The sequence below is a fragment of the Lissotriton vulgaris genome, chromosome 10 (genome assembly GCF_964263255.1).
Source record: "Lissotriton vulgaris chromosome 10, aLisVul1.2, whole genome shotgun sequence".
NCBI classification, from domain to species: domain Eukaryota; kingdom Metazoa; phylum Chordata; class Amphibia; order Caudata; family Salamandridae; genus Lissotriton; species Lissotriton vulgaris.
In genome coordinates, this window is record NC_141698.1 from 433345758 (window position 1) to 433357963 (window position 12206).

Below are 12206 nucleotides of genomic sequence, written 5' to 3' on the forward strand. Positions count from 1 at the left end.
CTCAGCCCCACCCTCTTCAACGTTTACATGAGTCCCCTCGCATCCATCGCACGCCATCACAAACTCAACATCATCTCCTACGCAGATGACACCCACCTAATCCTCTCCCTCACCAAGGACCCAACCACCGCTAAAACCAACCTTCACGAAGGGATGAAAGATGTAGCCGAGTAGATGAAGAACAGCCGTCTAAAACTGAACTCAGACAAGACGGAAATCATCATCCTAGGATCATCCCCCTCCGCCAGGGACGACTCATGGTGGCCACTGGCCCTGGGCAGCGCACCCAAACCAACGGACCATGCTCGCAACCTGGGATTCTTCCTAGACTCCTCCCTCTCGATGAGCAGACAAGTCAACGCCGTCTCATCATCATGTTTCAACATCCTACGCATGCTCCGAAAGATCTTCCGATGGATCCCCACCGAAACAAGGAAGACGGTCACCCTAGCACTCGTCACCAGCCGACTGGACTATGGAAACACCCTCTACGCCGGAACCACAGCCAAACTACAGAAAAGACTTCAACGTATTCAGAACGCCTCCGCTAGACTCATCCTAGACATTCCTCGCCACAACCACATATCCGGTCACCTGAGAGACCTACACTGGCTCCCCGTCAACAAGAGAATCACATTCCGTCTCCTCACCCACGCACACAAGGCCCTCCACGACCAAGGACCCAGATACCTCAACACTCTCCTATCCTTCTACACCCCCACTCACCAACTACGATCGTCCAACCAAGCCCTCGCCTCGATTCCACGCATCCGAAAAGCCACCATGGGAGGAAGGTCCTTCTCCTACTTGGCGGCCAAGACCTGGAGCTCCCTCCCCATCCACCTCCGTCTTACACAGAACCACCTCTCATTCAGAAAGCAACTCAAAACCTGGCTGTTCGATCAATAGCTAACCTCTCTCCCTCAAGCGCCTTGAGACTCTCTGGGTGAGTAGCGCGCTATATAAATTTTTTACTTGACTTGACTTGACTTAACAACACGTATTTATTTGTAAGCGCATGTTCACCCAGAAGGGCATCTTGGCGCTGAATAACAGATATTCATTTCACCCAACTCAACTGTACTCATGTTATCGACCTTAGTAGGAGGAAAGGCTGAGTGCACTCGCTGGGATTTGACCCAGTGGCCATGTGGCAAAAGACAGGCCCCTACAGTGGACTTATTAGTCCACTAAGCCACCGGAAGTATTAGCTACCCATGGAAGTCACTTCCGGTGACAAGTCACGGATGTGAAAAGTCAGAAGCTATACAGAGGCAGATGAAGAGAGAGCCACTGCAATCCAGCTTCTTTTTCCCATCTTATGTATTTGCTAAAACGCAGAACTAACACCAAGGAAACGCAGAAGGGAGTGGCTAACAATATTTTTAGCTTCAGTGGGCGGGTGGCTACTCATTTTCATTGAAGGCTGCATAACTTTGAAACAGCTTCTCACAAAACATCAGAATAATGCAGCCTTCCCTCCTCCCAGCAAAACACCACTCTCGTTTTCTGTAGGGCACTGACCGCCAGTGTCTGTCCGACTGCTGGTGCCAGGGCATGGCAGGCTCTCCACAGAGAACCAGACGATTGCCACATTTAGAGGACACCCAGTGATGGCAAGGCCGATGAAAATTTGGGAGATCTCTGTGGCAAGGACAAGCCCCATGCTTTGTTTTCAAGATCTCCACAGCAAAGGCAACAGGCATGTCACATTTTCAGGACACCCACAGCAAATGTCTGACCTATGGCAAACTTACAGCACAGCCAATTTACATACAATGAGCTGAATTAGCATCATTTGCATGAGAGGGTCCTCTGCAATCCCAGCTCAGGTTTGAAGAAAATGCTGTCCTCCCCTGGGTTAGACTCCAAGGCCCATGTGCCAAGTTCCAATCACTCCTTTATGGTATTCCAGAATTATCTGCTCTCTCCGACACTGGGACACCACCTTTACACACCCTCACCCACCCTCACTCACCCTTACTCACCCTCACTCACCCTCACTCACCCTCACTCACCCTCACACCCTCACCACCCTCACAACCCACTCACCCTCACCCCCTCACACCCTCACACACCCTCACCCTCACACCCCCTCACCCACACCCCCCCTCACCCTCACCCCCTCACCCTCACACACCTCCTCACCCTCACCCCCTCACACCCTTACACACTGTCACTCACCCTCACCCACCCTCACACACCCTCACTCACCCTCACACCCTCTCACCCTCACACACCCTCACTCACCCTCTCACCCTCATCCTCACACCCTCACACCCCCTCACCCTCACACACCCTCACTCAATCACTCACACACCATCACCCTCACACACCCTCACCCTCACACCCTCTCCCCCTCACACACCCCCTCACCTCCACACCCCCTCACCCACCCTCACTCACCCTCACACACACTCACACACACACACCCTCACCAGCATAGCAAAACAAAACATAGCATAGCATAACAAAACACAGCATAGCATAGCATAACAAAAAAAGCATAGGCTAGCAAAACATATCATAGCATAGCAAAACAAAGCATAGGATAGCAAAACAAAACATAGCAGAACAAAACAAAACATAGCATAGCAAAACACAACAAAGCATAGCATAACAAAACAAAACAAAACATAGCATAGCATAACATAACATAGCATAACAAAACAAAGCATAGCATAACATAACAAAGCATAGCAAAACAAAACATAGGATAGTATAACAAAACATAGCATAGCATAACAAAACACAACAAAACATAGCATAACATAACATAAAACATAGCATACATAACAAAACATAGCATAACTAAGCATAGCATAACAAAACATAGCATAGCAAAACAAAGCATAGCATAATAAAACACAACAAAACATAGCATAGCATAACAAACCATAGCATAGCATAACAAAGCATAGCATAGCAAATCACAACAAAACATAGCATAGCATAATAAACACAACAAAACATAGCATAGCATAACAAAACAAAGCATAGGATAGCAAAACTAAACATAGCATAGCATAACAAAACAAAGCATCGGATAGCAAAACAAAACATAGCATGGCATAACAAAACATAGCATAACATAACAAAACATAGCATAGCATAACAAAACACAACACATGGCATAAAAAAATAGCAAAACACAACAAAACATAGCATAGCTTAACAAAACACAACAACACATAGCATAGCAAAACAAAACATATAATAGCATAGCAAAACATAGCATACCAAACATAACAAAACATAGCATAGCATAGCATAACAAAACATAGCATAGCAAAACAAAGCATAGCATAATAAACCACAACAAAACATAGCATAGCATAACAAAAAAAAGCATAGCATACCAAAGCATAGCATAGCAAAACATAGCACAGCATAACAAAACACAACAAAACATAGCATTGCATAACAAAACACAACATAGCATAGCATAACAAAACAAAGCTTAGCATAGCATAACAAAACATAGCGTAACAAAGCATAGCATAACATAACAAAGCATAGCAAAACAAAACATAGGATAGTATAACAAAACATAGCATAGCATAACAAAACACAACAAAACATAGCATAACATAACAAAACATAGCACAACATAACATAAAACATAGCATACATAACAAAACATAGCATAGCATAACAAAACACAACAAAACATAGCATAACATAACAAAACATAGCATAACATAACATAAAACATAGCATACATAACAAAACATAGCATTGCAAAGCATAGCAAAACATAGCATAGCATAACAAAACACAACAAAACATAGCATTGCATAACAAAACACAGCATAGCATAGCATAACAAAACAAAGCTTAGCATAGCATAACAAAACATAGCATAACAAAGCATAGCATGACATAACAAAGCATAGCAAAACAAAACATAGGATAGTATAACAAAACATAGCATAGCATAACAAAACACAACAAAACATAGCATAACATAACAAAACATAGCATAACATAACATAAAACATAGCATACATAACAAAACATAGCATAGCATAACAAAACACAACAAAACATAGCATAACATAACAAAACATAGCATAACATAACATAAAACATAGCATACATAACAAAACATAGCATTACAATGCATAGCAAAACATAGCATAGCATAACAAAACACAACAAAACATAGCATTGCATAACAAAACACAACATAGCATAGCATAACAAAACAAAGCTTAGCATAGCATAACAAAACATAGCATAACAAAGCATAGCATAGCATAACAAAACATAGCATAGCAAAACAAATCATAGCATAATAAAACACAACAAAACATAGCATAGCATAACAAACCATAGCATAGCATAACAAAGCATAGCATAGCAAATCACAACAAAACATAGCATAGCATAACAAACACAACAAAACATAGCATAGCATAACAAAACAAAGCATAGGATAGCAAAACTAAACATAGCATAGCATAACAAAACAAAGCATCGGATAGCAAAACGAAACATAGCATGGCATAACAAAACATAGCATAACATAACAAAACATAGCATAGCATAACAAAACACAACACATGGCATAAAAAAATAGCAAAACACAACAAAACATAGCATAGCTTAACAAAACACAACAACACATAGCATAGCAAAACAAAACATATAATAGCATAGCAAAACATAGCATACCAAACACAACAAAAAATAGCATAGCATAGCATAACAAAACATAGCATAGCAAAACAAAGCATAGCATAATAAACCACAACAAAACATAGCATAGCATAACAAAAGATAGCATAGCATACCAAAGCATAGCATAGCAAAACATAGCACAGCATAACAAAACATAGCATAGCATAACAAAACACAGCATAGCATAGCATAACAAATCAAAGCATAGGATAGCAAAACATATCATAACATAACAAAACAAAACATAGGATAGCAAAACAAAACATAGCATAGCATACAGCATCACTCCGCACCACCACAGCATCACTCTGGGGCACCACAACATCACTATGCACTACCACAGCATCACTGAACACCACAGCATCACTCGTTCGCCATCACAACATCACTCAGCGCCACCACAACAGCAATCTGTGCAACCATTCAACAACACCTGGTTCACATATGTTCTCTCAATGTTTCAAGCTTTATTACAAATGTAACAAAAAGATGTTAATATTTCACTTCTGTTCTTGGATTTTCGTCACAATAAAATACACTGAACATAATTTTCACAAAAGTTATTTACAAAACGTTAAGCTATTGCCATTATAAATTACAATAACTTTCATTTAAGTATTAATTATTGAAAAAAAAATTAAAAGCCATTGGTATTTGTAATATCAATACATGTAAGTCACGTAAATACAACACATATTGCATTACAAATGCTATAGGTGTCACATTTGCGAAAATTATTACTATTGGCATTGTACATGACAAAGCTATTAATTTCGCTATTTTCAAAAACAAAACATAAATAAAAAATGTGTCATTTACAATACCAATAGCTCAAACTTTCCAAATGCGAGACCTATTACATTGCAAATGCTTGTTCTTTCATCCCAGCTAGCTCCGTGGACGTTACCGACCTGCAATGGCTGCTTCCACTGCTGTTGATGGTGTATTTGTTTTCTTTGGGTGGTTCAAAGCCAGACATAATGTACCATGTGTGGTTATGAGACACTGTACATGTTATACTATGACATTATTGAGATAGGATCCTTGGCTTGTAATATTGGCCCACAAACAGGATGCTTATGCACTCTATTGTTGGTCATGAGATGCAACCTGTCCTTTTCTAATGTGCTACTGTCATGTGCCATGGCATGTGTTGTATCATACTGTGCAACTTCCTAACAAAAAACAAGTTATGAAAAAAAACTATCCAAATGCAAGAGTGGGGGTAGATCCAGGCAACAGCAACACACCCCAAACCATGCTATTTTTTTTTATCTTCAAGATGCATGGGAAGGTAGTTGGGTTTTGAAAATGTAATTAAGAATACTCAGGCAAGTGGCCCCTTCAGCTTGTAAATTATGGGTGCTCTTTTATTTGCCATGGAGCCTCAATCTGAACCCTGCCCCATGACACTAACATGCTGAGGAATAGGGGACTGTCCTTATAAATAAAAAGGGCAGTGGCGAAGGCTAATAAAGGCCAGCAATGTTTTACAGGTACTTCAAGGTTCTCAAGAATGGATAGGGTCTGTGAGCTATTTAAGACATACACTAGCCTGTTTACAAAGGTAAATTTACATATGCAGATTTACTTACACGTGAACCTACTACTATGCCTTTACTAACGACACTTTTTTTGTTCTTCACCATTTTCGAGTGCAAACTTACCACTAGTTGTAGATTTACATGTGTCCATCCCCTCAAAACTGGATGTGGAGCCTATTAGAACAGGATTCATGAGCGTAAGTTTTTGTACATGGGTGGAGGCTTCCGCGACCTGGCCTGAGATCTCCTTATGGGTAGAGTATCGGGGAAAAATAATAAAGTTTATTCAATATTATAAAAAATATTTAACATATTTTGACATAGAAGAAAATGTACTTAAACTTAACAAAAATATTTGTTTACCTAGAAGTAAAAAAATGAAATTCTACAGCACATTGACTCATCAAATTAATTAATTAATACATATTTAATTAAATAAAGTATATATATTTAATTAACTTATATTTGTAATATTATTTTTAAAAATGTTTTAAAAATGGAGTAGTAGGTATTCCTCATTTTCCAGGTACCTCCCCTAAGTTCCTCCCAACTTTGTTACCTAAACGTATACCTAGGTGTCCAGAGATCTTGGCACAAGTGGCGGAGACCTCTGCGTACAAAATAAAGGAGAGGTGAAGGCAGAGGTCTCTACACGTAGGTTTGTGAATAGCATTTTCCACTGGTGCTAGTAGTGCTATTCAAGCACTACTGAACAGAATACAAAGTGCAGTCTACGAATATACTCCACAAGGTTGAAAAAAACTTCATAAAAAGAAGGAATTTAAGATAATTACCTAGGAGTAGATTCCATTAGTACTTAAGTTACAAAACTGGGTGATGTCTTCAAACCTGCTATATGAGTATTTACATATTCTCCATTCGTACACCTCACTGAAAAATGTATGAGATTCTTAGTAAGGCAGTGCGTATTCAATTTACACACTGATTGTGGCCCTCGTCACCACAACCTATGGTGGTAATACAATGATGGTAAAAGTGGTAGACCTACTTCCCAGACAGAAATTTCATATTTACTAGAACTTAAACATTAGTCATCCATGTCAAATATGGTTCTGTTGAGGGGTCTGTTTTTATTAAACAGAATGCATGGGTGGCAGATTTCTGTAATTCAGTACTTTCCCTTGTGGCTGTGGCACGAATGGTAAAGGTGTGTTTAACCCACAAGTAATCTGTTTTGTTGAATCTTTTAAGGAGTAAAATATAAAACGGGGCGACCTTGGGTGACAAATTCCGATTATATGTAACCAAGGCAAGTCCAAAAAAAGACAGTCCCTAATGCTCACTTTATTATGGATTGGCTTACATTTATACCACACCAAAATCCACTGTAGCAAAGGTCTAATTGTGATGGTGGTGTCAGAGATGTATTTAAGAACAAGTTCTACATGTACCACAAAAGTTGAGGTACTTTGGGGGCTGCCAATAAAAATCTCGCAAACCTTTTCTACTCAACCTGAATGATGTTACAATCCTTGTACTCCCAAATATCACTTCCGTAAGGAGGGGCTTAATTGGTTTCCTGCACAGCCTTGCCCCAAAATCTAAAGTTGCTCTCCATTAGCGAGCAAGCGTTCATCTTTTAAATGTTAGAAGGGAACCCTAGGCATTCCTATTATCAAACAAAATACCCAAATAGTTAAAGGTGTGTACTTGTACAATATTAAGTGTGTTACAGAACAGGGATTTGTGTTTAGTGAACAACCTTTACATACGATTTCTTAACATTTAAAGGGAGATCTACGTGATTCATAAAGTCTGAGAAGGGGGTCAAATAATAATTGCATCCCCATAGCAGTCCTTGACATTTATATGTAATTTACATCTTTGTTCCACCCACTTCACAATTTAGCTTGGGAGAAACAGGCTAGCTCATATCAGGCATTGGCTAACTTGCCCGTGATGGTTGTGTAACGGAACCCAGCATCCATTTACCACGCATCCCTTTACACCGCAGTCATTTCCTCAACTGCCACGTTACCACGCGTTCCTTTACCATGCAAGTTGTTACAACGACTTGCCTTAGGGGGTGCTGGACTTTAGAATAGTCTACATTAATATTCCATTTCCAGTCAGTGTATCAGTAGGGAAGTGTTGGACTTGAAATCCAACACCAATCAAAAAACGCGTCACTTGAAGCAAGTCGTGGTAACGACTCGTGTGGGACAGGAACACGTGATAACATTGTAGTTGGGGTACTGACTGCGGTGTAAAGGCACATCATGGTATTGACTGTGTGGTAAAGGATGTTTCCCGTCGGGGATACACGCCATTCTTCCTTTTCTGAAAGAAGACATTCTCATTCAAAGTAGCCCCTTCCGTGCCAGGAATTGCTAAAGCTACTAGTGCTTTTTGAGACCAAAAATATTTTTGCTTTAGCCATTTTTTTTAGATGATGAGGGCCTTGCAGCTTCCACAACAATTAGGTTTTGCAAAAAAACAAGGCAAAGCTAAAATTTGGAAACGTCATATCGCTACTATTGAACACGAGGCATTTTTGGCTTTGCAAATGCTTGTTGTTAAATAGCAGTTAGAGCCCGATGTCTTTCTTAACCCCTTGCGTGCGGGGCGTATTTTCTGCCTGTGCTGACTCCGCCTTGCGCGGGCGGAGTCATGACGGAACGGTTCCGTCATCAGCACAGCTCAGCCGATGCTGATGACGGAACCGTTCTGTCATCAGCACGCAGGAGGTTAAAATCGCTATGTTTTTCTTTACGATCCAGGATGCAGTACGCATTTTATTATCCCTGGTAACTGCTGCTGCAACAACAAACACATCCTTGATGTGGGGCAAAAACAAAGCCGTGCAGAGGGATGAGTAAATGGCCCAGCACTAATTAAGCCCACGGCTCTTGCAACTTAGCCTGCGACAAATGCAAATGTATTAGATATTTTAGCCTAATGAGTCACATAGCACTCAAACAAAAATAGCTCTAAAGCAGCATGTGCTAATTATCAAAAATAGGGAAGGTTTAGAGATGAAGCCCATTTTTCCCAAATCCTTCTGCACTAGACTGGAACCAGAGCTTGTAGCTTGTCTGTGCAGAGCGATAAGTCCCCACTGAGGCGAGGCTGCTAAAGACACACACCAAATACTTGCCCCAGAGAAAGCTTCCACCTTGAATCTCAGTTGCCACAAAAGCCAGTCAATTAGAATATTTTGCTGGTTAAAGGTGTTTATCTCGCCCATTCAATTTAAACCCAACTCTCACAGCATTTTAACTTCCTCCATAGCTGTGTGGTGGAGGGCGCATGTTTACCTCTAGTCAGTAAGAGATCACTTTATGCTATTTGGATTATATGAAAGTTGTGCTTAATCTGGCAAATGACAGCATTCAGTACCTGTCGTGTAGTTTAGTCTCACGTATCATAAACTCCAATTTCGCAGTAAGCATGGGTGAATTTTGCGAATTCGCAATCCGCTAATTTGCGGATTTGCAAATTCGCAATCCGCAAAATTCGCGAATTTGCATATTTTTTTATTTTTGCGAATTCGTGGGTGTTCGCAGGGCACTTTGCGTGTTCGCGGGTGTTCGCAAAGCGCTTTGCGTTTTCGCGGGGTTTTTTTTTGCTGGTTAATCACTGCCACCCGCTCGTTTTTTACGCCCATCTACCCTTTGTACCACTCGTTTCTGTGCCCTTCTGCCCTCTGCCCCACTCATTTTTTGTCCCCTTCTGCCCTCTGTCCCACTTTTGTGCCCATCTGCCCTCAGCCCCACTTAGAATGGCGCTGGCAAGCTGCCAGCGCCATTCTAAAATAGCTGCAAATAGCTTCAACAGGAAGCCCTAATAGATAAAGTAAAGCAGGTGCTGGAGTTGAAGGTCAAATTAAGTTACACAATCATTAATCACCCCAAGTTTGGGGTGATTAATGATTGTGTAACTGAATTTGAGCAGCACCTGCTTTACTTTATCTATTAGAGCTTCCTGTTGAAGCTGACTTTTGTAACTATTTTAGAATGGCTCTGGCAGCTTGCCGGCGCCATTCTAAAAGAGTTACAAAAGTCAGCTTGAACTTTTGACCCAATCCGTTCCGCTCGCGGATTTTGCAGGAAATTCGCGAATCTCGCGGATTGCGAATTTACCGTAAATCCGCAAAATCCACAAGCGGAACGGATTTTCCGCCCATGCTTATTTAGCAGTTAAGTATGATTTTTAAATAAGTTTTATCAATGTATCTCTCTTTTCCTTTTTGATCAGTGTCCCTGTGTGCCTGTCGAAGAGTCAAAAAGTTCACTGGTCCATGGGAAGACAGGTTGAATGGGTCTTGGCTGGCTCATCCTGACATCAGACCTCAGCTTCTCACCCCCGGGGCACACTTAGGCCAGCATTACGAGTGGTCCATTATAATCCCCTGAATTTCCCCACCTTGGAGATACCCTTACCGGAGCTCCTAGTAATTTTGGAGGGATGAACGAGATGACTTCACTATTTGCTTGTGCATCTTCCAGGGAAGTAGAAAACCTCATGGGCCGGAGGAAAGGAGAAGTATTTCTGGAGATTGTTGTTGAGGAGTGCCGTTGAGCAATACGACCATCAGCTCTTTTGTTTTTATGTTCATCCGTATGATTTCACCTAATCTCTTCATCCTATGCCTCTCTCTCTGATCTAGGTGTGCCTGACCCTCCAACTAACGTCCGCTTGTCAGTCGCCAGCAGCAGCTCTTTGCAGGTTTCGTTTCAGGAGCCACTGAGTGTCAACTCCGCTGTGGTCACCAAATACAAAGGTAAGAATCTTTCCAGTTTCAAGAAACAATTTGACATGGTCCTGCATTGTCATCCATATTCATAGGCCGGAGCGGAGAAAGAAGTAGGTATTATAAATGACATTACACCCATGCCTCTGCTTGTTAGGGGCAGAACTGGCTTTCTTCCAATGCACATCTTGTTATGGTTCAACTTCCGCATACACCGCAGTGTTGAAATTTACTGTTAAGTTATCACAAGTATGGCTTTTTCTAGTTCCTGACAAGTGTCCTTGTATACTCACACCATGTGGGTTTTGCTTGATGGCCTCACAAGGGATGTTGGGTAATGACACCTGGTGCCCATGCTTGAAATATGCTTAAAACTTTGGAGACTTTCGGCCAATTGATGAGTCCATGGTTTGTGATCTCGTGATTTTACCTGTAGTTGATAACATTTTCGGGTTCAGTGACCAGGATGCTTCACAGATATTTATTTATGTCAGTGGCTAGTCTTAAGTCTAATCAGTGTCAACTTAGGGTATTTTTAAGGCATCAGCAATATATACTTTGAGGCCCCATTTTTGAAACAACTTTGAATCTATCAGCCATTTTCAGGTAATTCAAGCCTTTTTTATGCCAAGCAGTATTAACTTATATATTAAACTTTCAGAAATATAGCTTGCAAAACGAACCAAATGCTTCAGCTGCCCAACCCCTCCATTCAAAGAAAGCCTAAAGAAATCTTGACCAAACATTAATAAAGCAGTGGAGTTCAGTGTTTAACCTGCCTGTTCTTCTCGTTGATGGAGGTTCTCAGGACGATGGGCCTTGACCCAGTATTCTGCGGGTGGGTTCTCTTACTATATAGGGATCCAAGGGCGAGGTTTAGAGTAGGTAGGACTGTCTCCTACAGCTGAAATATTGAGTAAGGAACTGGGCAGTGGTATCCACTCTCGCCCTTGTTGTTGTTGCTCTGGCTCTCCAACCACTAGCCATCATTCTTAGGAAAGACCTACATGATGGGGGGATCACTGTAGAGGCCACTGCCATTCGGTTTTGCTACATATGGATGATATCCTTTTTTTTAATCTCCAGTCGCCTAGGGCCTCAGTACCACAATTGATGAACTATGTATGGAAATTTGGTGAAGTGGCAGGCCTGAGGGTTAGCAGGTGAACGACCATACTACTTTCCTTGAGTATACTGATGCGAGGTAGAAAGGAACAGCTGCCTAGCCTGGGTCTGCGATGGGAGGTAAAACAGTTTAGTTATTT

At 41.3% G+C, this 12206-nt stretch overlaps 1 protein-coding gene across 2 annotated transcripts in view; it reads left to right on the plus strand.

Annotated features, from left to right (window-relative positions):
* LOC147685366 (ankyrin repeat and fibronectin type-III domain-containing protein 1-like) overlaps positions 1-12206 on the plus strand; it is a 3163580-nt gene that overhangs the window by 2727149 nt on the left and 424225 nt on the right. For both annotated transcript variants that reach the window (XM_086941288.1, XM_086941289.1), the window contains one exon: positions 10858-10971. In XM_086941288.1, coding sequence (XP_086797414.1) covers positions 10858-10971 — 114 coding nt within the window. The remainder of the gene's footprint in view (positions 1-10857; positions 10972-12206) is intronic.